This window comes from Theropithecus gelada, chromosome 12 (assembly GCF_003255815.1).
Source record: "Theropithecus gelada isolate Dixy chromosome 12, Tgel_1.0, whole genome shotgun sequence".
Classification (NCBI taxonomy): Eukaryota; Metazoa; Chordata; class Mammalia; order Primates; family Cercopithecidae; genus Theropithecus; species Theropithecus gelada.
This window is the reverse complement of record NC_037680.1, coordinates 59,479,214-59,505,636: the sequence shown is the minus strand read 5'-3', so window position 1 is coordinate 59,505,636 and position 26,423 is coordinate 59,479,214. Positions and strand designations below refer to the sequence as shown.

General features: G+C 40.2%; 1 protein-coding gene and 2 pseudogenes across 4 annotated transcripts; 2 read left to right on the top strand and 1 right to left on the bottom strand.

The window, feature by feature from the left end:
- Nucleotides 1-1,179: 1,179 nt before the first annotated feature.
- DUSP19 (dual specificity phosphatase 19) lies at nucleotides 1,180-18,608 on the bottom strand. Of its 3 annotated transcripts, none has more exons than XM_025405145.1 (4): nucleotides 18,008-18,608; nucleotides 13,622-13,668; nucleotides 9,980-10,132; nucleotides 1,180-1,642 (listed from the first exon to the last, which is right to left on the bottom strand). In XM_025405145.1, exons 1-4 carry the CDS (start codon nucleotides 18,231-18,233, stop codon nucleotides 1,415-1,417), a joined length of 654 nt encoding a protein of 217 aa, XP_025260930.1. In that variant the 5' UTR covers nucleotides 18,234-18,608; the 3' UTR covers nucleotides 1,180-1,414. The 3 variants fall into 3 exon arrangements, with proteins under 3 accessions (XP_025260930.1, XP_025260932.1, XP_025260931.1); XM_025405147.1 differs by having other exon boundaries at nucleotides 1,183-1,642; nucleotides 9,980-10,014; nucleotides 18,008-18,602; XM_025405146.1 differs by lacking the exon at nucleotides 9,980-10,132 and having other exon boundaries at nucleotides 1,183-1,642.
- Nucleotides 18,609-24,706: 6,098 nt separating this feature from the next.
- LOC112636469 lies at nucleotides 24,707-25,574 on the top strand (annotated as a pseudogene).
- On the top strand, nucleotides 24,707-26,182 carry LOC112636468 (annotated as a pseudogene). The gene has a single exon (XR_003122184.1). The product of XR_003122184.1 is annotated as a keratin, type II cytoskeletal 8 pseudogene (transcript).
- Nucleotides 26,183-26,423: the final 241 nt, after the last annotated feature.

Here is a 26,423-nt window from a genome sequence, read left to right as displayed (position 1 = left end):
TAATTAAGTATACCTTATTCTGAAGAAAAAATCAAAATCTTTAAGCAAATTTACAATGTACAGAGCTCAGTCCTGCAAATATGGAGACATTAAAGAAAAAAGAACCTATTCAAAGGCCAAAGATAAAACTGTAAATGACTGTGGGTTTCCTAAAAGTATATTTAAAGTTTCTTACAAAACCATAACCCTTCTCCCCTAAAAAATATGTTCTCTGGTAGAATACTGAAGTAGAAAACAGACCACTGAACAATGATCTCGCAGTATCAAACATTTTCTCAAACAATTATGACATAGGATCAAAAAACAGAATGCTAGGCACCCAGGATAAAAAGCACAAAATGTAAGAGAATAGATCACCTGTTCAAAGAACCAAAGCTCACAAGAATGTATGAGAGAACATCTATACATTAAAGAAAGAAAGAAAGAAAGAAAGAAAGAAAGAAAGAAAGAAAGAAAGAAAGAAAGAAAGAAAGAAAGAAAGAAAGAAATGCAGATAACAGAATTGAAAAAAACAAAATGAGGCCGGACGCAGTGACTCACGCCTGTAATCCCAGCATTTAGGAAGGCCAAGGTGGGTGGGTCACCTGAGGTCAGGAGTTCAAGACCAGCCTGGCCTACATGGTGAAACTCCATTTCTATTAAAACTACAAAAATTAGCCAGGCATGGTGGCAGGCACCTATAATCCCAGCTACTTGGGAGACTGAGGCAGGAGAATCGCTTGAACCCAGGAGGCAGAGGTTGCAGTGAGCCGAGATTGTGCCACTGCACTCCAGCCTGGGTGACAACAGCCAAATTATATCTCAAATAAAAAAAAAGAAGAAGAAGAAGAAAGAAGAGGAAGAAAACAAAATGAAAAGTGTATATTTTTCATAAGAGAACACAGGAATTTTGTGAATAGTGTAGCCACTATATAAATATTGTATAAACCTTCAGATACTGGTTATCTCTTTTGGGAGATTTAAGGTATTCATTTTTAATCTTAAAAAGATTCTTTAAAAAGAAATTTACTTCCCTCTGAAATAGTAAGTTAAGTAGCACTTCAAGCTTTTCCTTAATAAAAACCGTTGCTGGAACAGAAAAATAGGCTTATTAATTAAATGATTCTCTCCATGCTCTAAATACACATTTTAAATGTACACCTTTTTCTTCTACAGAAAACAATGATTACTAATAATTTGTTGTTTTCCCTTAGCAATTTAAAAAAGCATTTAACCACACATTATAATAACAAAGAGAAAGTAATGACATTTGAAATTTACTTATACAGTAGGTCAGGACATTCAAACTGACCTCCATTTATGCATAAAAAAGGCAAGAGAAAAAGGGAGTTTTGCTACTCTCCAAAGAAGGGAAAAGATGGCTATAGAAGCCAGTTCAGAAACTACAGTTGTCCATTGTCTGCTATAAGGCAACTCAAGAACTGTTCTCCTGTATTCTGTCACACTTATTGCTTTCTTTGCCCTCTTGATATGTACGAAGCTGCTCCATGAAGCCAGAATTTGGACATATGGAAGGTCTTGCATTTTTCACCAAAGAAAAAGCACTGGTAAATGAGGTTTGTTCAGAATTCATCAGGAAGCCTATTACAATTGCAGCAGCCCTGGAAACTCCTGCATTACAATGAACAAGAACCACTCCATCCTAAAAAAAAAAAAAAAAAAAAAAAAAAAATTTTTCATTATTTATTTGAGAAAGATTATTAAATCAATTGCACATTCTTATACTACTTGAAATTATAAAGTAAATATTCAATTTTATCAATTTATTTGATTCAACTTATTTGATTACTGAAATAAAATTCATTACCCGCAACAAATGGAAACTCAATCAGTCAATCAATCAATTAACCTATACCTCCCTTACCTACTAACCCATGATTGAAATGCTTTAATGATGTTTGGAATTCTGAAACAGTATCTTTCATTAAACTAAAGTAATCCAGTAAAGAACACATTAAAACCTAACAACTTAGTAGCCAAATGTTTCGGTAAAGTACACATAAAACCTAACAACTTAGTAGACAAGTGTATACAAATAAGAAAAAAAACACAGGAAATATATGTGAAAACATAAAATCATAACTATAAACTAAACAGAAAGCCAGAAATACTCCAGAGTATACTTAGTGTTCTCATAAATAAGCTAGTGTCAGTGGCTTGCAAATCTGTTTAAATAATCAGCAAGGAAAAAATGTTCCACCCTTGGACATATTTTATTCTGGGAGGAAGTTACTTAAAAATATTTACACTTATGAGGTAGTAAAATGTGACACAAATAGTTCATAACAATGTGAAGTGGAAAAGGTAATCAGACACCAGCATGAGGTCAATAAATGAAAAAACGTTTCAGGTAACTTGCAAATGATACTTTCCAAGTGAAAAGAGACACAGCGCAAGACCAGTGCTGATGGGGGCAATATTGTATTAATAATGAATGTGATAGATCTGATGGGACAGCATTGATACAGCTTGGCCCATCTGAAGCCTTTAAAAAGTTAATGATCTAAATTGAAACATGGTGAACCGTGAGCATACCCTCCAGAATTAGACATTTTAGTTACTTCATTTCCTGATTCTTTATTTGGTACAACACAAAAAACGATGAGAGCAGGAGGAAAAAAATATGCTACCAAAAACCCTCTACCCAGAGCACATATTAACAATACTACTGTTATGACTCATCAGATTATTTTACTTCTGCAAGGCAGTTTTCTGATTCATACATCTGTTGCAAAACTCCTTTCCTTGATCTGCTGTAACAAACTTGCAAGTGCATCTCTTTTCAAGAAAGCCAAATTTTTAATAACAAAATTAGTTAACATTTTGAAAATCCTCATATAAAAAAGGACAATATCAATTGCTTTCTTTTTTCACATCTTACATTACTATGGGATATACTGTTTTCTATAGATATTTATGCCTCCTTTTCAAACTTCGACAGTTTCTATATAAGAAAAGCAAAACACAAATATTCACTATACACCTTGGAAACTTTTCTCATTTTGTAGCAATAGCCCATTTTTACAAAACTTAAGATGTTTAAAAATTATATTAAGGTAACTGATGAAAATTATTAATGAACTTCATTTAGCATAAAACAAATTAATTAGATACTCCAAAGAAACTTGCAATCATAAGCTTAATAAGCAAGAGATACCCTTCAATGTCACTTTTAATATTTCCTGCTTATATACTAGTTGGCTTTACTTTATGATCCATACATAGGCTTTTGAACATGAAACTAGTTTTATTTTCAATCTTACACAATGTGCATCCAATTTTAGCTAATGTTTTAAAATGATATTATTTTCTTCTTCTTTCTACTTTATATAATAGCTGTTTTTCTACAGCTTTTCAATTTACCTACTTTCTACCTTTTGATTATTCGTTAGATATCATATTGTCCTTGAAAGTATTTCCAGAGAAATTATTGGCTTTGTATCCCTTTTTCAGAGCTCAAAACAGTAACAATTTATAAAGCATTTTTTTTTTCTTTGCATTTGCTGTTGTCCTATGCCTAGAAGACCTTTGCTCTTCTTGGTACAGCTAATTCTGACTTCTGTTCTAAGACTGCCTCTTTCCAAGTGAAATGAAGGCAGGAGGAATGTCTTGGCCATCTTTGTATGCCTAGTAGTTAGTGCAGTTCTTGGCATACAGTAGGTATTCCGTAACTGTTTGCTAAGTGAATAAATTTGTTCTGCATTTCTGAAAGGAAAGTGTTCTTTCAAAAATTCAAAATCACCATTTTGCTATGGGCAAGTAGTAACTTATAGGCAGATAGTAATTATGCTATGTTATTTCCATTTCACAGAGTTGTCTTTGTTCTTGTGCCATTACAGTTTTCAACTAGATCGCAAGCTCCTGGAGGGCAGCAATGTGTATCCCTCACATCTTCTCAGAATAAGTAATTAATATTCCTTAACGGTAACTGAGCCAAGCCCAGGTGTTTTTCCTTACATTTAACTTCCATTAAAACTTTAGCATCTCCAGGCACAGTGGCTCACACCTGCAATCCCAGCACTTTGGGAAGCTGAGGCAGGTGGATCACAGGTCAGGAGTTTGAGACCAGCCTGGCCAACATGGTGAAACCCCATCTTTACTAAAAATACAAAAATTAGCTGGGCATGGTGGTGGGTGCCTGTAATCCCAGCTATTTGGGAGGCTGATGCAGGAGAATCGCTTGAACTCAGGAGGCAGAGGTTGCAGTGAGCTGAGATCGTGCCACTGCACTCCAGCCTGGTTGATGAGTGAGACTCTGTCTCAAAACAAACAAACAAACAAACAAAAAAAACAAAAACAAAAACTTGGGCATAAGCACTACTCATAATAGCAAAGACATGGAATCAACTCAATGCCGATCAATGATAGTCTGTATAATGAAAATGTGGTACATATACCCCATGGAATACTATACAGCCATAAAAGGAATGAAGGGACATAGATGGAATGGAGTTGGAGCCATTATCCTTAGCAAACTAACACAGGAACAGAAAACCAAAGACCGCATATCTCACTTATAGGTGGAAGCTGAACAATGTGAACACATAGACACATGGAAGGGAACAACACAAACTGGGGGCCTGTCAGGGTGGGGTGGGGTAGGAGGAGGGAGAGCATCAGGAAAAATAACTAATGCATGCTGGGCTTAATACCTAGGTGATGGGTTGATAGGTGCAGCAAATCCCCATGGCACACATTTACCAATGTAACAAACCTGCACATCCTGTACATGTGCCCCAGAACTTAAAAAAACCTTGGGTATAATGTGATAGTCTGCAAGTGCCTGACAGCCACCTATGATGAAATAAGAATTCTGCAGTGGAATGAAAATCAACTGTCACTAAAAATATACTCCTTAGTTCAGCGTTTGGGTGGGGTGGGGGAGTAGACAAAATCTCTCAAAGAACTAAGCAATGTCTTGGTTTATATTCAGGCACAACCTTCTTATCCTGCAGAGATGTGGTAGCAAACCGGACAACACTATGAGGAGCACAGGTCACAACAGTCCACTCATGACTATCCACAGTAGTAGAGGTGAATGTAAATATGACAAACATAAAAAAAGTGATGGGTAGGCTGCTTTGAAACAAACTGGAAGAAGTAAGGCAAGAGAATAGGGTCTGGCAGCAGGGAACCTAAGGCTGTTTCACGCAGACTTCCTAGAACTAAATTCAAAGGAAAACCCTAACTTTCCACACCTAAGTAACAAAAGGACCAGAGGGCTACTGCCTTTGCAAACCCCCCACTTTTTCTGCATGCAGATGGGAAATTTGCTGTCCACAACCAATCATACTGATTGCAGGCCAAGTCTTCGTTTGCATAGAAGTGTAACTTTGTAACTTCACCCTAGCCTCTCATTGGTTGCTTTTTGCAAGCAATCAGATGTTTGCACAGGAGCCTGACCTTTGTAACTTCACTTCAGCCTCTGGTTGGCTGCTTTCTCTAACCAATCAGACTGATTGCAGGATACCACTTCCTTTACATGAGGTGAGCATGAAGTGGCCATTGGGAAACTTCTAGCAGATATTTGGACTCAAGAAGTTTCTGTATCCTGTCCCTTGGGCCGCTGCTTGGGCCTGCTCCCAAACTGTGGAGTGTGCTTTCGCTTTCAATAAATCCCTGCTTTCACTCTTTCGCTCCATTCTTTCTTTGCTTCGATGGGCGTTCTGTCCAATTCTTTGTTCAAAATGCCAAGAACCTGGACAACTTGCAGTCACGACCGTCTATTGGTAACAGAAGCATCTAAAAACTCAGTGAATTTAGGTACTTATTTAGACCCATAATGTTTCTCTAACGAACTTTTACTTATATTGAACAAAAAACTACAAACAGCTTACATGTCTCACAGTAGGAAATAAGATAAATTATAGAATCACCAACTACCATAATACTGTGCAAAAATTTTAAATGATTTGAATCATTAAGTATAAAAAGCAGGCTATACAGAGGGGACCAGGGCCGGAGATGGGACCAGGAAGGAACTGAGGACCAAGAAGCGCAAATATCAGCATCCAGGACCAGAGTGGCTGCCCGAAGGTCCGGATCTCACGTGTGATGTCACCCTGTCAGTCCTCCCCTCCTGAGCAGGGATCCAAGAATGTGCCAAGAGTCCTGCTGGCCTCAGCCAGGTGGGCCTGTACATAGGGTCCATGTGCAATAGGGAGGGACATCTTCTATTTTTTGCTGCCCCCTCCCAGCCCACTGTCTGGGGCAGGGGGAGAAGGTATTTTCAAGATGAAGCACAGGTACCACAAATAAAAGTCATGAAGTTGAAAAAAAAAAAAAAAAAAAGGCAGGCTATAAAAAAAAAAAAGGCAGGCTATAAAAAAAAAGGCAGGCTATAAAAGAATATAAACTGTATGATACTATTTTTATAAAAATATATATACAGGTCTAGAAAAATATATCAAAATGCTAACAATGGTTATATCTAAGTGTGGAAGTATCTTAATTTTTTCCATTTTTTTCTACAAAGAACATGGACTACTTACATCATGTTTTAAAATCGTATCTTATAAATAACAAACATAAAATATCAAATATACATTGTCATACTTTGTACCTTTTGCACGTAAAAAGAGGGGACAAATAAATTTAGTTTCTAAAAGGACTCTGGGCTATAAAAGTTACCATTACTGTTCCTCTCAGGTGTATTTCTGTCCCTTTAGGCATAAAGGAAGGACAGAGAAACCAAACAGAGTTTTGCAAGTATAGAGGGAAATGAGGAAAGACTTGGGAAATGGAAACCATTCCACTTGGCAATGGTATGTAAAAAGATAAAAACAACAAACTAGGCCTAGAAAGGTAGTTTTGAAACATGTAATTCACTGAGTAATTAAATTTAACAATATTTGAATATAAAATAGACAAAGGCATGAAGAGATCTTTTCTAAAACAAATGAAAAAAATTCAAGAATTCTATTGCTAAAACTAAATATATATTAGCCTTCCAGGCATGATGACTCATGCCTATAATCCCAGCACTTTGGGAGGCTGAGGCAGGTGGATCAATTAACATCAGGCACTTGAGACTATCCTGGCCAACATGGCAAAACCCCGTCTCTACTAAAAATACAAAAATTAACCAGGCGTGGTGGCACACACCTGTAATCCCAGCTACTACGGAGGCTGAGGCAGGAGAATCACTTGAGCCCAGGAGGCGGAGTTGCAGCAAGCTGAGATTGTGTCAATGCACTGAGTTTTCAGGGCAGGCAAATACTGGCTGACGTTAGGATCCCAGTATAAAACATAAGGCTTGAGAGGGTAGAACATATTGCTGAAATCTAATTCATCTTATCAGAAACATTTTCTGCAACTCCTCAGATTCTTGTGGTGCCGCCATCTCACAGACCCTCTCAGCACACTCCACCTCAGGTACCAACTCCATGGCTGACTGCTCTCCCCTTAGGTCCATTCACTTTTGCCTGTCAAAGAAGGAGCTCTTCTTCAATGGTGTCTACAGCATAGACAGGCGTACTCTGAGTCCTGGATTTTCTATTTTTCAACTTGGTTGAAAAGTTGTATTACAGGGTGTTAGATTTGGCTTTGAGATGGCCGCTGAAGGAGTGGAATGTTATAACCCAGAATTGTGGGGTTGGTTATATCCCCAATGGCAAACTTTGACCAATGGGAAACAGAAGCTGACAGGAAGCCAGGCAGATAAATTCTCTCTCCTTCCTCCCTCCCAGGCTGGGTTGAGGTACAGTTTCTTGGTACTGCCTGTCCAGAGATATTTTGGGTGGTAGGGTAGCTATACCTGCTGAATAGCCAACAGTCAGCTCACTGCAATGAGCCCAGCAGGGTAAATGCATCACTTTGTATTCCTTCTCGTCCCACCTTGAATCACTTTCCTTTCTTGCCACTCTCACTGCCTACAGATTGTACCTCTCAAATTAAGCATCAGCTCTAAATCCTCATCTCAAGCTTTGTTTTTAGGAAACCCAAGCTAAAATCCACTCTAATTTACTGGCCCAAATTAAGGCAAACTTTATTTTTAAATTTATTTAAAATTCCACGCTTATTAGAATATTCAATCTCTTGCTTTTCTTTCTAGATAGTATTACCCTGTCTAATTTTTACTTGCAATATTTACATCTCTTCTAATGTTAATATGAATATGGATGATATCTACACTTTCCCATCTCTGGCACATTCTACATCTCCTTAAAGAAGGAGCTAATACAGAAATATCATTTTTATTTTTAAAACTATTAACTCACACACTGGAATGTTACAATCCAGAGCCTGTAAATTTTTTCACAAGAAAACAGAATGGCCAATATTAGGCTTTGAATTAGAAGACCTCTTCCTTGGCCACGTGCAGTGGCTCACGCCTGTAATCCTAGCACTTTGGGAGGCCCCGGCGGGCAGTCTGCCTGAGCTCAGGAGTTTGAGACCAGTCTGGGCAATACAGTGAAACCCCGTCTCTACTAAAATACAAAAAATTAGCCAGGTGTGGTGGTGTGCACCTGTAGTCCCAGCTACTTGGCAGGCTGAGGCAGGAGAATCACTTGAACCCGGGAGGTGGAGGTTGCAGTGAGCCGGAGTTTGCAGTGTGCCGAGATCATGCCACTGTACTCCAGTCTCACAACAGAGCAAGACTCCGTCTCAAAAAAAAAAAAAAAAAACCACAAAAAACAAACAAACAAAAACCCTCTTCCTTTGCTTCCATTCAAATACAGTCATGCATCATTTAACAGTGGTGATGCATTCTGAGAAATGTGTTGTTAGGCAGTTTCTTTGTGCTGTAAACATCACAGAGTGGACTCACACAAACTAGAATGGTATGGCCTATTGCTCCAAGGCTACAGACCTGTTCGGCATGTTACTGTACTAACTTGTAGGCAACTGTAACACAATGGTATGTATTTGTGTATCTAAACATACCTAAACATAGAAAAGGTATGGTAAAAATATATTATTATAATCTTATGGAACCACCATCATATACGCAGTCCAAACATCATTATGCAGCGCATGACTGTATCTGCTATTAAAGTTGATGAACAGTAGAATGGAATAGTTTTATATTTTCCAGGTAGTCTAGTGGAAAGGTAAGTAGAACAGTGCTAGGCACCTAAGGCATTCAATAAATATTACCAAATGAAAGGAAAGAAGGGAGACAGGGAGAGAAAATGGGAAGGAGAGAAGGTAGAAGGGAGAGAAGGTAGGCCAGAGTTCGATTAAACCTGATTGTAATCTTGTCATTGTTAGGTGTTCCAGAAGAGTTATTTCTCTCTGTAAATGCTTCTACTTTCCCACCTACGTATCTTACGTAAAATCTGTGAGAATTATTTGCTGACTAAAAATGACGCTATTTCAAGGAATAATTATTGATAACAGACAACCTAGAAACTTTGCCTGTCAGAATGTTGACTTGAATCCAATAACAAGATTGAAGTACTATATGGCATTGGCCATTGGTCTTCTAACTTCAGAAAACCAACAGACAGCTTCTGATCAGCATTTTCATACAATCTAAGTAAAGCAATACACATTTAGTCCTTAGAGTGCCTTAAAATTTTACTGCTAAAAATGCAGTTTCACAATAACTATCTCATTCATTAAAATGAAATGCATGTTAATCATCATAAATACACTAACAAGTCTAGAGCAGTCTCTGTTTTATAGTCCCCCTGAATATCTTGCAGACTGGTCAGAGGTCAGGTGGCTATAAACCCTCAAAGGAAATCTAACTACATGTTTACAGACGAAAACTCAGTAAGTAGAGGATTTTTATCTCTGAACATTTCTCAGTAAGGCATAGGAAAATGAGAAACTGAATTAATGTTAAAACTAAGTATCTTATTGAAAAAAGAGCAATTAACCAAATAATTGTAGGAAATAATGAAACATTGTTAGAAGGGAAATTTTATAATGGTTTTTTAGAGATTCATTATAAAAACAATAAAGATTGGGTAATGGATCCATACTTTCAAATTTCTGCTTCTGAAGAACTATGGATCAAAACAAAACTCACCTTTCTTTTTGCTTCTTCAATAAATTCAAAACATTCTGGAAAATAAGACAGGATGTTGGTTTCAGGCAGATCCAATATAGAAATGCTCTTATATGTAAAGTCACTGAGGAAAGCATTTTCAACTCCATATGCAACATTAAGAATATGAGTCACCTTAAAGAGAAAGAAAAAAGATGATTTTTTAAAATCCCATGAATTAGGTTATCTAAAAAGAGACTGGGGTGTTGTGTTGACATCTATAACAAGAAAGGTAAAAAATTTAAATGCGACTCACTTGATTGATAATACTTCTTCAACCCACACCAGAAGTGCTCCTTCTACTATATGTTCTCTCTCTCTCTCCCCCGCACCCTTTTTTTTAACTTATTATTATCATCATGTAGAGACAGGGTCTCTTTCTGTCACCCAGGCTGGAGTGCAATGATGCAATCATAGGTCACTGCAATCTTGAACTCCTGGGCTCAGGTGATCCTCCCGCCTCAGCCGCCCAAGTAGCTGGGACTACAGGAGTGTACCACCACACTCAGCTAATTTTTTTTTTTTTTTTCAGAGAGGGGTCTCGCTTTTTTTGCCCAGGCTGGTCTTGAACTCCTGGCCTCAAGTGACGTTCCCACTTCCGCCTCCCACAGTGCTGGGATTACAGGCGTGAGCCACCACACCTGGACTATATATTCTCATAGCCCTGGACTTGCCCTATTACAGCTCATACCACTTAGAGATTATTTGTCTCCTTCATTGCACTAGAAACTACACGAGGGTAGGGACCATGTTTAACTTAGTGTTATAAGCGAATGAGCAGTGAGTTTAGCAGAAAATGCTTAAAATCTTTGTTGAATTAATCTGTGAATATCCATATAAAAAACTTAAATAGGAGAAGTATATCAGTAGTACACAACTTCCCTTTCAAGAATTATTTCCCTATTTTCCTTCATATTCTTTACTTAATGAAATGGTTCTCCAGGATGACTGCACATTAGAGTCACCTGATGAACTCTTAAAAACTATCAATACCACAGGGTCTCATACCCAGAGATTCTGATGAACTAATCTGGCTGAAAAGTAAGGGGAGGGGTGGTTGTAAAAAATTTTCTTTCAGGTGGTACATTTGAGCAACCTCCTCCTCTTCCATCTATGTATTTGAGCCCCTTTTCCTAGAGTCCACCAAACATGTGGAAGAAAGCCATGTAGAAAGTCCATTAAGATAATCCAGAGGCTGAGAATCACTTGAACCCAGGAGGTGAAGGTTGCAGTGAGCCACGGTTATGCAACTGTGCTCCAGCCTGAGCAACAGAGCGAGACTCCATCTCAAAAAAAAAAAAAAAAAAAGAAAAAGAAAAAAAAAACTAACAACTTTGTCACATCTGTACTTCCCCTCTGCCTTCTGATTACAATGAAGGACGTGCTCATGTATCTTCAGTAAGGCTCATTCCAGAATCTGTGCTTGGAGTCACAGTGCTTCCTACTTTCTTGGCATCTCCCTATAGTCATAATTCTTGCTTTTCTGTATCTTCAATTTCTTCTTCTACCATCAGCCTTAAAATACGCTGAAAGCTCTCCCATCCCCCTCCTCACCTATAGCTCCTCTCTCTCTTTTTTTTCCCCTTGCCATCACTTCCTCACTTCTCAATCTTTTGCAATACAGCTTTGGCCTCCAATTCAAATGAAACTGTTTCCACCAAATGCACTAACAACCTCTCTGTCACCAAGTCCCATGAACATAATTTAGGCCTAATCATACTTAAACTTCTGCAGCATCTGACATTGCTGACTCTCTCCTCCTTAAAACACTATTCTCTTTGGCTTCCACGACACCACCTTTTTGTTTTACCTTCTTTTGGCCTCTTTTGGATCCTCCTTTCCCACTGCAGACTCTTCTTCCTTTGATCATTCCATATAGGGTGATATTCCTGAATTTATCAGTTCTATGATAAGATTCTGTTATAGGCCCTCTTCTCTCTTACTTTATACTTTTCCCCAGGCAGCTTCATCTATTCTAATGATTTCAGTAACTATTTAAAAGCTGAAGATTCCTAAATCTGTATATTCACCTCTATTCTGAACTTCAGACCCTACATATCCACCCACCTAGATGATCCACATCACCCAAAATCGAACATGTTCAAAACTGAGCATACAGTTTTTCCTTCAAAGCCTGTTCCTTCTACGCTGTTTTCAATCTCATGGAACAATAACCTTACTTAGTTACCAAAGAAAGTGAGACATCAGCCTTGACTCCTCCTTCTCCCTTAGCCCCACTCCCTATCCTGCCTCGTAAGTAATCAAATTGTAAGAATTCTACCCCCTAAAACACCCCTCACAGCTATGTAATTCTATCTCCACTACATCTTAATCTCAGCCATTGTCATCTTTTCCTTAGATTACTGCAATAGCTTTATAACCAGTTTCCCTATCTCTAACTTGAGCAACCCTCCAATGGATTTTCCACACTGCTTCTAATGAGAAATCTTTCTAAATTGCAAATTTGATCCTGTTACATCTCTGGGTAACTTCTCAGTGGCTTTCCACAGTCTTTTGGATCAAGTCCAAACAACTAACTCTGGCTTACATGGCCTTTTGGGATCTGGCTCATGCTTACCTCTCTCTCTGGTCTTGTCGCTTAGTGCCCTTCTTTCTCACACTCTCTATTCCAGGGCCACTGAACTTTTCTGTCCCTAAAAGCATCAGCCTTTCTCTTGCTTCTTGGCCTTCACACATATCTTTTATTCTGTGTGAACACTTTTCTTCTCTCTTTTTTTTTTTTTTTTTTTTGAGATAGAGTCTTGCTTTGTCACCCAGTCTGGAGTACAGTAGCAAAATCATAGCACACTGTAATCTTGAACTCCTGGGGTCAACCAATCCTCCTGCCTTGGTCTCCAAAAGCACTGGGATTACAGGCTGTCTACTCCTTTCCCAGCCTCTTCAGAGAAATACTTCAATATCACTTCCTCCAGGAAGTCTCCCCTGACTCACCTATCCCCCAAAAAACAAACCAAACCAAACATGGGTTAAGAGCATCATCTCCTCTGCACTTCTATAGCACCCTGCACTTCCCCATCAAAGCACACAAATGCTGTTCTGTAGCTGCTTGTCTGTCTTCCCTGTCTGCCCCTTACGTCATAGACTTCAAGTGAAAAAGAATCTCTTGCACTCCTTCAACTACAGCAATTCTATGACCTGAAACAGTGCTCAACAAAATGGTAGAGGGCTAAAAATTCTTTTGAGTAAATATGTAATAAATCACATCAGTTGTATGGAGTAGAGTGGCTGGAAATGGTATTACAGAAGACGTGGTATGTGAGTTGGGACTTAAGGCCTGGGCAGTCTTGGACAAATAGAGATGAGGGAAAGCCTGTCCCACACAGAGAGGAACTCCATAAACACAGGCAAGAAAGACATGCCTCCAAGGTCAGGCTCATGAGGGTACATGAAGGAGATCAAGAAGAATGTAAAACTGGAAAGACAGATTACAGATCCACATATTTGAATTATGTGCCAATTATGTTTCAACTCTATTAAAATGATAGCCAAAATGTTACCAAGTAAACTCCATAATGTACCAAAGATGCACCAATACAGTTTTTCCTAAATAAAACAACTAAAATATTCTGTGTATATGGTGCCAAACTTAAAGCATTTTTTTACCTTGTTCTTTTTCAGTGTATCCAAATCATGAGCAGCGTCTTGTGACCCTAGAAAAAATAAATGATACCACCTTGAACATAAATATAATCATCTTGACCTTTTATATAAATTTGTACAGCCATTCTGTTATTTTAAAAAAAAAAAGACGAACAACTTGGAAGGACCTTAGTCCAACTTTCTGAAGGCCAATTTGATGAGAGTCATCCTACATAAACTCTTGGACTCTGAAATCCTACTTCTAAAAATTTGTCCTAAAAGTTACAGATGTTGCAAAGATTAGCTGTAAGAATGTTCACCATAGTATTGTTTGTAATATAAACAAAACAAAAAGAACAGCAAAAGCCCAATAGCTGTTGCATTAAATAAAAAATGGTACAATTGCGTAGTGAAACACATACAGCCATTACCACCATTAGAAATAAGAAACGTAAGCCTCAACAACATTGTGAGACTCTCTCTATAGAAAAAAAATTTTTTTTTAAATTAGCCAGGCGTGGTAGTGTGTGCCTGTATTCCCAGGTATTCAGAAGACTAAGGCAGGAGGATCCCTTGAACCTAGGAATTTGGGGTTACAGTAAGCTATGGTTATGCCACTGCATTCCAGCCTGGGTGACACAGCAAGAAGAAGAAAGAAAAGGAAAAGGAAAAGAGAAGAAGGAGAAAGGGAGGGAGGGAGGAACGGAGGGAAGGAGGAAGGAAGGAAGAAAAGGAAGGGAAGGAAAGCAAAGAAAGAGAGGGAGAGAGAGAAAGAAGAAATGTAGTCAAATATTTATAGCATGTAAACATGTTCTTGGCCAGGAGTGATGGCTCCTGCCTATAATCCCAGCACTTTGGGAGGCTCGGACAGATAGATCACTTGAGGTTAGGAATTCAAAACCAGCCTGGCCAACATGACAAAACCCCATCTCTACTAAAAATACAAAAATTAGCTGGGTGTGGTGGTGCACACCTGTAATCCCAGCTATTCAGGAGGCTGAGGCATGAGAATTGCTTGAACCTGGGAGGTGGAAGTTGCAGTGAGCCAAGATCGTGCCATTGCATTCCAGCCTGGATGACAGAGCAAGACTCCATCTCAGAAAAAAAAAAAGAAAGAAAGAAAGAAAGAAAAATGTTATCAATGTATCTGGTGATAAAATCAGGTTACAAAATACTGTCATCCATTTTTGTAACAAAAAATATGTATGTGCTTAAAAAATGGACAGAAAGTATATATAGAACAAAATGTTAATAGTGGGGTTGCAGGTGATTTTTTTTCTTCTTTATGCTCATTCTGACTTTTTACAATAAACATCTCTTTATTTTGTAACTTAAAAAAGGATATTACAAAAACCAGACACCCACAAGACGACTTTGTACCAGTCGGTTTGGGAACACCCAGTAGCTTAGAGCAAATGCTGTTGGCCTGCAGGATCCCACCCACACTCCATGTACCACTAGGGCTGTGCCCTTCTACAATCTTTCTGTCACAGCCGGCTTCCCAGATCTCCCACACTTGGAGACTGGCTCTAGTTAATAAGCAAGTTCATATGGAGAATAACTAGTTCAAATAAAGTGAGTTTCACAGTTTAAAGATTTCAAGCATTTTACTTTCCTGAATTAGGTTCTATTTCATAAACTTTTTTTTTAAGCTACGTATCTGGGAATTCAGCCAACTTTTTAAATGTGATTTTAGGTAGCAGAAAGGCCAGCAAGTATGCTGTTTGGCCACTATCCTCTTGATAATACCAAGCTTACAGGTTCCTTACTGAACTCACATTCAGCTTTATTCTACTTAAAAGTTAGCCTATCAAAATATTAACATTTGTTAAAGCTGAATGGTGTATACATAATGGTCTATTAGTTTCTGTAATATTCTACAAATTTGAAATACTTCATTTCTTTAAAAAATTCTGTTTTCTAATGTAGAAAGCACTAACCAACTCCAGGGGAAAAAATAGGTTCAAATAATTGAAACTTGGTGGTTTAGTCAGGCGCGGTGGCTCATGCCTATAATCCCAGAACTCTGGGAGGCCAATGCAGGCAGATTGCTCAAGCCCAGGAGTTCAAGACTAGCTTGGGCAACATGGTAAAATCACATCTCTACAAAAAGTACAAAAAAATTAGCCAGGCATGGTGGTGTGCACCTGTAGTCCCAGCTATTCAGAGGCTGAGGTGGGAGGATCGCTGGAGCCTGGAAGGTGGAGGTTGCAGTGAGCCAAGATTATGCCACTGCACTCCACTCTGGATTTATTTTGAGACCCTATCTCAAAATAAATAAATAAATAATAAATATCTATCTGTCTATAATATATAATTTTCAAAGCCTAGGACAAAAATGCTATCTAAAATCTTTCATCCATTCTTTAAATGGTTCAAGGGCCTATGTAATATTTTTTAAATGCAATCATTTTTTAGAGTTTATAAACTAAAAAAGATTACATATTTACAACTCTTTGTTTTCTTTATTCACTACCAAAACCAAAAGTTGTTTGGCATGCGATGCTGGGAAGAAGCTGTGTCGCTTCGAGGAGGTGAAGGAAGCTCTTAGAACCAACCTGCAAACAACCCCAGTCTCCCAGACATAAACTAAGTCTGGTCAGAAACAACTCTTTCAACATTCATGTAGAAGAACTGTAGGTGGAACAACCCACGGGTCCTTCAGGAATGAGGCACTTGTAATTAGGCAGAAAAAGGTGCGCTTTCAGAAGAGGGGAGGTTGTTCCTGATGAAAGTATTCCATTTCCTGGTCCAGTGAGAAGACCTTATTAGGGCTAGTTTCAGAAGTTCCTCCCAGGACTCTCCCACTATCCTGGGGAGGTTCCCAACCCCAATCTCAGAACACTACCTTGATCAGTTCACTTTGGATAAGTCCACAAATAATAATAATAGTAATAAGCAAAGTTCATGAAGACCCTAAATTGGTGAATGATATATGAAAATTCTACCATAATTATTCCAAGCCATGATTACTACAGTGGAAGCCAAAATAAATGAAAAATATGCTGCGGCATATTTTCTTTCCTAGATATGGTGAGCAAGGCCTAGGTGAACTTTTCAGATTACCTAAATAACTCAATTTTTCACTGTATATGTCACAAGAATATGGTATAATTTTTCACGGGGCTGCAGAAACTAGTTAGAGACATTTATTTGGTGAATTTAAAGATAGCCTATGTAACAATTCATATAATATTTAATAACATATGTATACTGCAATTGATTTGCATCAAAAACCTTTTACAACAACCACCACCTCGGGAGGATCCTATGACATAAGCAGATACTGTTACTTCATCTTTACAGATGGCTTTTTGGAGGACCAGAAAGGATAAATGGCTTGCACCAGCTAATCTAGTAAATTAGAGGCAGAGCAGGACTGAAAACTTGGTCTATGTGAGGCAGCCTCGTATAACAATGGACAGCAGGAGTCCATCAGACTTGGGCTTGATGCCTAGCTCTGTTACTTACTAGGTGTGTTACCTTGTGTAAATTATTTCACCAACTTTAAATCCTGGTTTCTATTTGTAAAACAAAGCTAATAATCCCTACTTCACAGGATTCTGCAAAGGAATGAGACACTAGGTGAACAATACCTGGGCTATTTGTCAGTCTTCTCTCTATTCAAGAATGCCTTCGCAGCATAGTGACACGTCATTTAGTCTTCCCAAGTCTTAATTTCTCTACTCATAAACAGAAATAATTCAGACGTACTTGAAAACATTCTTGACTATTTTTTTAAGAACACCATACCATATTCTTGCCAAATTAACAAGTTTGTACTTTTATGACCTTGCTTCGTTTGCTATTTGTGAACTATGCTTGTATAGGGACTCAGTATCCATAATGCGAAATAAATCATAAAATCTTCAGACTCACAGCTATAAAATAAAAGATCTCCTTCTCTTAAACACTCCAAAAACAGACACCATGAACAGACGTGGCCACAGGAGGCATGTATTCCGCACGGTTTATAAGAGCTGCGCAGGCCAGCAAGCACAGGACTATTTCAAGTATTAACTTTTCTATAACTTTAACCATTGTCACCTGTAGTTCTGCCTGATACATTCTTTCTTTTTTTTTTTTTTAAGCTGTATCTTTTATAATCCGAGAAAACACAACATCAATGTGTTATTCTCCAGAGAAGTTAGAGAAACGGGAAGAAAGCTTTGCTAAAATTCAAATATGCGGTGCCAAGTGCTACTAGAATAGCATCTATGCTTCTTATGGGTACACTGTGAGGCAGAAACGGCTGTAGCTGGCTAATGGAAGTTCCGTATCCAAAAAAGGAAACAGTTCAGCTTTTCGGCAGGATAGCTGATAATACAGACATTACGCATAAAGGGGGAAAATGAGAACGTAATCTGGCTAAAAGGACTCAATGATTCAGTGGCAAGTCGATATACTCACCTAGGAGCAACCATGGCTTAATAACGCCAACCTGCAGGTCCGAGCTAAGGTCCTGCACATAACCACAACCACCCCCACTGCTCGGCTCTACTTCTTCCACAACATGAATTCTGGCATCTTTCCATGTTTCTATAATTTTCTTTCCAGTTAGCGTTGTCACCCTGGTGCATTGCTTCCTGAGATTATTCCGGGAGAATGCTTTAATTTCCTGGTTAAGGGAGTGCATTACATGAGCAGAGGCTGGGAACAAATACAAACAAATTCAGCAGGCACAGAGAAGGGCTGAACTGCTAGTCCCTTATTGCCCAGGTAACAAAGACAGCCTCAGAGGTGCTCGCCCATCCACGTAACAGCAGCAGCCACAGGCCGAGAGACTTAGTCGTCCAGCTCCGTTTCTCCCTGCGATGCAATGTAAGGCGAAATTTGATTGGTCATTGAGACACAAGTGCCGATTGGATGCTGTTTCTTCTTCCTGTCAGCTAGAAATCTGCGTTTTCTCGAAAAGCTCAAGGGATCCACTGGGGGAGACTTCTTATTGTTGCTATTTAAATTTAGCTTTATAATACACGCAGAATGGTAAAATATAAGACTTCGTTGGAGAGAGGGATGACATGTCCTCGTTCTTTAAAGGCAGTGATTTTCTGATATATTCTGTTGGTGTCACTTACGGCAGAGACCATAGACGATCCGGGCTGACCTGTGTATCGCTACCGCTTGAATGAGACCGGCGGAGTCACCTTGCAAATCACCCTATGTCTCAAAGCCTTTCCTGCCCGTCTGCTTTTAGGCTAGTCCAGGAGGGCTAGAGCGGACTTTGTTTCTCGCTTCCTGTATCCTTCATACATTCTCCTTTTGCTGTTAATGCAAGAGGAACGTTTACTAGATAAAGTTGTTTTGCATATTTGTGAGGCAACAATTTAAATAAACTGGGAAAAAAGATATCTTTTTAAAATTCATGCTCATATATGTAGATAGACAAGAGCTTAAAATTTATGTATTTTTTGACTTTCAGCCTACGTTTTCATTTCATACAGTAAATATACATCTTAAAGAAGAATTACAGCAAGTCCCTCCATATGAAGAATTGAGAAAATCAATTGTGTCAGCATCCAAATTTATAAAACAGATAAATAAATTATAGAACGATGATTCTGATTACCAAAAAACGTTTTGCAAAAGAAATCACAAGATTCCTTTAAAGAGAAATTTTTCAAACCCCTATTAAAGTAAATGTAATTTTAAATGAATTTCAACACAATGTATAAACACATATATAAAATGAAGAAGTTGCACTTATGAAAACTTTTCTTCCAATACCACATATTAAAATTTGTGTTGTTGTTGAAACTTTCTGACATAAAATTCAACTGTTATGGATTGACTATTTCTGTCCCTTCGAAATGCATATGTTAAAGATTTAAACCTCAAGGTGATGGTATTTAAATTGGACTTTTAGGATGTAATTTAGAATTAAGACTAACACCCTAGGGTAGAGTCCTCATGATGGGTTTAGTGGCTTCAGGAGAACTGAAAGAGATGTTCCAGCTCCCCTGTATGGACCAAGGAAAGACAGTATGAGGACATAAGAAGAAGCTGGCTGTCTGCAAGCCAAGAAGAGAGCTCTCACCGGGAACTGAATAAGCCAGCACCTTGATCTTGGACTTCTCAGCCTCCAGAACTGTAAGAAAATTTATTTTGGTTGTTTAAGCAACATAGTTTATGGCATTTTGTTAGAGCAGCCTCAGCAGACTGAGATATAAACCAAATTTCTACCTCTTGGAAAGAGAACAGGCCTGGTACAGTGGCTCATGTCTGTAATCCCAGCACTTTGGGAGGCCAAAATGGGTGGATTGCTTGAGCCCAGGAGTTCGAGACCAGCCTGGGCAACATGATGCAACCTCAACTCCACTAAAAAAATACAAAAAAAATAGCCATGTTTGGTGGCACGTGCCTGTAGTCCCAGCTACCTGGGAGGCTGAGGTGGGAGGAACACCTGAGCTAAGGAGTTTGAGGCTGCAGTGAGCCATGATTATGCCACTGTACTCCGGCCTGGGCAACAGAGTAAGACCCTGTCTCAAAAAAAAAAAAAAAGAAAAAGAAAAAAATGTATATAAGCTCAGGCTATCTGCAGGACATCCTAAAATGAAAAACTGAAGAAACTATTTGCATTTTTAAAACAACAATCACAGGCTCATCAAAAAACAACTCTAACCATAAATCAATCCATATATTTATCATAATAATGATCAAAAAAATAAGTACTATTAAGCATTTACTGCATGGTAGGCACTGTGCTTATAAACAATTTTAGATTCTTAGTATTATCACTTAGCTGTTTAACAATGCTATACATGCATTATCCTATTTGACCTCACCCCAACCTATTATGTACATACTATTATAATCATCTTCATTTTACAACTGGGAAAAACTCAGGTACAGAGAAAGCATATCACATAGTCTACATTTCACAGCTCATAAGTTTAGAATCACAAACAAAATCTATGTTTGTTTCCGTCCAGTGCCTTAATTCTTAGTTACTGTAGAATACCGCCCTGCTTCCAAAATAATTACAGTTAATGAATATTTATTGAGATTCAACTATGTGCCTGGCACTGTGACAGTCATTGGAAATATAGCAATGAATAAAAACAAAGTCCCTTATTTCATGGATCTTACATCCAAGTGGAGGGAGCAAGAAACAAATATACATATACCGATGTTGGGTCACAATTTAAATGCTAAAAAAAAAACATCAAGCAAAATAAGGGAACGGAGTGAGAGGGCAGTGTGTTATTTGCTTTAGGGTGGTAAGAGAAAGCACTTCTGATTCAGTGAAAATTGAGCAGAGACTTGAATAAAGTGCAGAAGCCAGCCCTGTAGATATATGGGGGAATAGCTTCATAGCCAAGTGTCTAAATCTTCTGACAGATTTGGAATGTCTATGCTAAGTGCTGAAACAGGAGTGCACTAGTTGGAGATGGAGAGGTTCAAGAAACACCTGGGTAGCTAACTTGGCTTTAAGGGAGTGAATTAAGGGAAAGAGTTGGAGGAGATGTGGACAGAGAGAAAGGATAAGAACTTTGGCTTGTATTCTGAGTGATGGGAAGCCACAGGAAGGAAATAGGGAAAGTAGTCATATGATGGATCCTGTGTTGTGCTACCCAGATCCTTCTTCAATGAATACCTATTGTCTCCACTACTGGGTGTACTATTGGCTAACTGGTAGGTAACAATCCCTTCAGGGACTGCTGCAGCTGCAGAGGGCTGCTTTGCTGAGGTTGTGTCCCTTATGGAATAGACCACATCCATGGCTGACTGATGAGGGAGCATAAAGATCTGTGTGTTAGCCCAATTTGGAACAATTCTGAGGAGCCATTCTAGCTCTGAAAAGCTAACATGTGGTTAGCTAAGCCTGTCATTGGATCTGTATAGCCACTTAACTTCTGTGTCTACCCAATTCTGCTTTCTTCTTCCCTTCCACAAGTGTTGATCCCAAGGGCACTCTTTGAAAAGTCTTACATGCTAAACTCTACCTCAGTCAGCTTCCAGGAAACTTAACCTATGACAAGTGACATGACATTGCTTATGCCATAGGAGGGTCTTCCTGGCTACTATAAGGAAAGGGAGCTCCCTTTCCTGCTTGTTGTTAGGAGACTACTACAGAGGTCCAGATGGAAGATGACAGTTGCTTGGGCTAAAATGGCAACAGAAGGAAGGTAAGAAGTAGTCAGATTCTAGGGACACGTGAGAATCATGCCAAGAGAATCTGTTAGTAGATTGATGTGGAGTGATTTGGATAATTCCAAAGTTCTTAGCCTAAGCAACTGAAGAATAGATTTTCCAGTTACCAAGAAAGAGGTGATGTGAATATGAGAAGTTTGTGACTTGTTAAGTTTAATACTCCTATTAGTCAGCCAAATGGAGATGTCAATTAGTCAGCCAAATGGAGACATCAAGTGGGCAGCTATACATATGAATCTGGACTTCATAAGAGAGGTATCTGCTGGAAATGCAACTTCTGGAGTAATCAGCTTAAAGATGCTATATAAAGCCATGGAGCTGAATGAGATGGCCTGGTAGTGAGGGTTGATAGAGAAGCCTCATCTATACCAAAGTGACTAACAAGGAGAGGTTAGGGAGTTGAATGAAAATGAATGAGAGAGAGAGAGTTCTGAGAGTACAAGTAAAGAAAATGTATTAAAGTGCAGAGTGTGATCAGCTGTTTCATATGCTGTTGATAGTGTTGGGTAAGATGAAGACTGTGCAGTATAATGGATTTAAAGACGCCTTCAACAAGAACAGATCTATGTCCCAGGAATATAAAAACAGTATCTGATTCAATCCCTATGATAACCTAATAAAATAGGTATCCATTCTCTTTTTATAAAGAAGGATATTTAACTTGGAACCTAAGGACACAGCCTTTGGTCACACAGTTCAGATCTGTTAGGTAACAGATCTGAGTAACAAGGTTGAACACAGTTCTATCTTACTCATGAGCCCATATTCTATACACCACATCATTCTGTAGAGGATGGGTAGAGTTGTTGGTTATATACTGATAGCTGCAGTCCCTGCTGGTAATACTAGAATATTAATGTCTGCAGTAACATTGGTTGTTAATATCCTGACACCTAGACGCTATCCAACTCATATCAACATTTTGCAGAAGAACCAAGGTGCAGAAAAGTAAACTGATTTGCCCAAGTTCACATCCCTTATAATCCCGGGTCCCTTGACTCAATATACAATGCTTGTTCCACTGCACCGTATGGCTTTCCAAAAAGTCCCTTAAGGGCAAAAATCCTTTACACAAAGCTAGCTTAGAGTGCCGGCAGGAGAGAAATAAGAGGCAAAATGTTATTAGACCCAGGCCAGAGGGAGAGGGCAGCATTCCACCCCTGGAGAAGGCATTGCCTATGCTGACACGTGAATGGTAAGAGATTGTCCTGCAAGAAAGGGCACATCCTTGCAAGGGCTAAAGGGCCTTGGATCTGAGGAAAAGGGAAAAGTGTGAAGTGAATACATCCTAGAATATGTTCCTGTGTTCTCCGTATAATTCTTCTCTCCTAACAGATTTAGAGTGTCTATGTGAAGTGCTATGCTAGACATTTTCTGAGCATTACCTCTAATCCTCACAAAATCTCACTTTTAGATAAAGTGGCTAAATTGCAATGAAGTATTAAGCAGTGGATCTTGTATACTTAGTCTCAGGTCTGTTGAATTATTTAATTTTTAAAATTTTTTTGAGACTGAGTCTTGCTCTGTCGCCCAGACTGTAGTACAGTGGCTTGATCTCAGCTCACTGCAACCTCCACCTCTTGACTTCAAGCGATTCTCCTGCCTCCATCTCCTGAGTAGCTGGAATTACAGGCAAGTGACACCATACCTGGCTAATTTTTGTATTTTTTTTTTTTTAGTAGAGACAGAGTTTCTCCATGTTGGCCAGGCTGGTCTGGAACTCCTGACCTCAGGTGATCCACCCACCTTGGCCTCCCAAAGTGCTGGGATTACAGGCGTGAGACACCGCACCCGGCCACTGGTCTGTTGAATTCTAAGATCCACTTTTATCCCACTACATTACATGCTCTGACATGTTACGTAATAAAATCTGCCATGGGAATATGTAATCCTCATTAATTCGGATGTGACTTATATGGGTAAAAATCATTTATAAATAATCAAAAATCCTCCCCTTTGCATTACAATTTCTAGCCTGAGTTAGTAATCTCAATTCTGCACTTCACTAAGAACATGCAGACACAGCCTGAAATGAATATAGAGAAAAACAAAATTCAGCCAAGCACATTGGCTCACCCCTGTAATCCCAGCACTTTGGGAGGCCGAGTCGGGCAGATCACTTGAGCTCAGGAGTTGCAGACCAGCCTGGACAACATGGTGAAACCCAGTCTCTACAAAAAATATAAAAGAAGTAGTTGGGCATGATGGCACGCACCTATAGTACTAGCTATTTAGGGGGCTAAGGTAGGAGGATTGCTGGAGCCCAGGAGGTCGAGACTGTAGCGAGCCAAAATCATACCACTGTACTACAGCCTGGGTGACAAAGAGAGAGAGACCCTGTCTCAAAACAAAACAAAACAAAACCCACAAAATTCCTCTCATGATTATGGCACCTGCTTCCTGTGTGATCCTTTAGAAGACTTTTTAAAAATTTCAATTAAAACAAGTTTGAATGTAAACTTTCTTCATGAATGTAATTCCTTATGTATAAATTTGTTATTAGAGTATTTTGATTACACAACATTTTTTGGTTATATATGTGTGATTTTGTATATATGTGTGTGCGTGTGTGTGTGTGTGGAGAGAGAGAGAGAGGGAGAGAGAGAGAGAGAGAGAGAGAGATGGAGTCTTGCTCTGGCGCACAGGCTGGAGTGTAGCGGCGCAATCTTGGCCCACTGCAACCTCCACCTCCCGGGTTCAAGTGATTCTCCCACCTCAGCCTCCCAAGTAGCTGGGACTACAGGCAAGCACCACCATGCCCGGCTAATTTTTTGTATTTTTAGTAGAGATGGGGTTTCACCATGTTGGTCAGGCTGGTCTCCAACTCCTGGCCTCAGGTGATCCACCCGCCTCAGCCTCCCAAAGTGCTGGGATTATAGGCGTGAGCCACCAAGTCCAGCCTTAGTTATTTATATTATATTGATAATATAAGAAGTCAATCAAGAAGCAGCTTCTCCACTCCTTCTGGGAACTTCGCCTGGTTCAGCCTGCCTGCCTGCCTCCACTCCTGCCTCCACCATGTCCATCAGGGAGACCCAGAAGTCCTACAAGGTGTCCACCTCTGGTCCCCTGGCCTTCAGCAGCCATTCCTACACGAGTGGGCCTGGTGCCTGCATCAGCTCCTTGAGCTCCCGAGTGGGCAGCAGCAGCTTCAGGGGTGGCCTGGGCAGAGGCTATGGTGGGGCCAGTGGCATGGGAGGCATCACCACTGTCACTGTCAACCAGAGCCTGCTGAGCCCCCTTAACCTGGAGGTGGACCCCAGCATCCAGGCAGTGCACACCCAGAAGAAGGAACAGATCAAGACCCTCAACAACAAGTTTGCCTCCTTCATAGATAAGGTATGGTTCCTGGAGTAGCAGAACAAGATGCTGGAGACCAAGTGGAGCCTCCTGCAGCAGCAGAAGACAGCTCAGAGCAACATGGACAACATGTTCCAGAGCTACATCAACAACCTTAGGCGGCAGCTGGAGACTGTGGACCAGGAGAAGCTGAAGCTGGAGGCAGAACTTGGCAACATTCAGGGGCTGGTGGAGGACTTCAAGAACAAGTATGAGGATGAGACCAATAAGTGTAGAGAGATGGAGAATGAATTTGTCCTCATCAAGAAGGATGTGGATGAAGCTTACATGAACAAGGTAGAGCTGGAGTCTCGCCTGGAAGGGCTGACTGACAAAATCAACTTCCTCAGGCAGCTGTATGAAGAGGAGATCCCAGAGCTGCAGTCCCAGATCTCAGACACGTCTGTGGTGCTGTCCATGGACAACAGCAGCTCCCTGGACATGGACAGCATCATCGCTGAGGTCAAGGCACAGTACGAGATAACCAACCGCAGCCAGTACCAGATCGAGTATGAGGAGCTGCAGACACTGGATGACCTGAGGCGTACAAAGGCTGAGATCTCCGAGATGAACCGGAACATCAGCCAGCTCCAGGCTGAGATTGAGAGTCTCAAAGGCCAGAGGGCTTCCCTGGAGGCCGCCATTGCAGATGCCGAGCAGCGCGGGGAGTTGGCCATTAAGGATGCCAACGCCAAGCTGTCCCAGCTGTAGGCCGCACTGCAGCGGGCCAAGCAAGACATGGTGCGGCAGCTGCGTGAGTACCAGGAGCTGATGAATGCCAAGCTGGCCCTGGACATCGAGATCGCCACCTACAGGAAGCTGCTGGAGGGCGAGGAGAGCCGGCTGGAGTCTGGGATGCGGAACATGAGCATCCATACAAAGACCACCAGCAGCTATGCAGGTGGTCTGAGCTCGGCCTATGGGGGTCTCACAAGTCCCGGCCTTAGCTATGACCTGGGCTCCAGCTTTGGCTCTGGCACAGGCTCCAGCTCCTTCAGCTGCACCAGCTACACTAGGGCCGCGGTTGTGAAGAAGATCGAGACCTGTGATGGGAAGCTGGTGTCCAAGTCCTCTGAGGTCCTATCCAAGTGAATAGCCACGGCAGCCCCTCCCAGCCTGCCCCTCCTGTGGCTGCACCAGAGCCCGTGAGGGAGCCTGCTGTGAAGGGCAGCACAGGGAATGGGAGACCCACCTGAGCCTCAGTCTTAGCCCTCAGCCCATCCGCCGAGGGGGGAGTTTACTACCTGAGGACTCCCATAGCCCGTGCCTCCAGCTACAATTCAATAGCTTTTTTTTTTTTTCCCAAAATAAAACCTCAGCTAGCTCTGCGAAA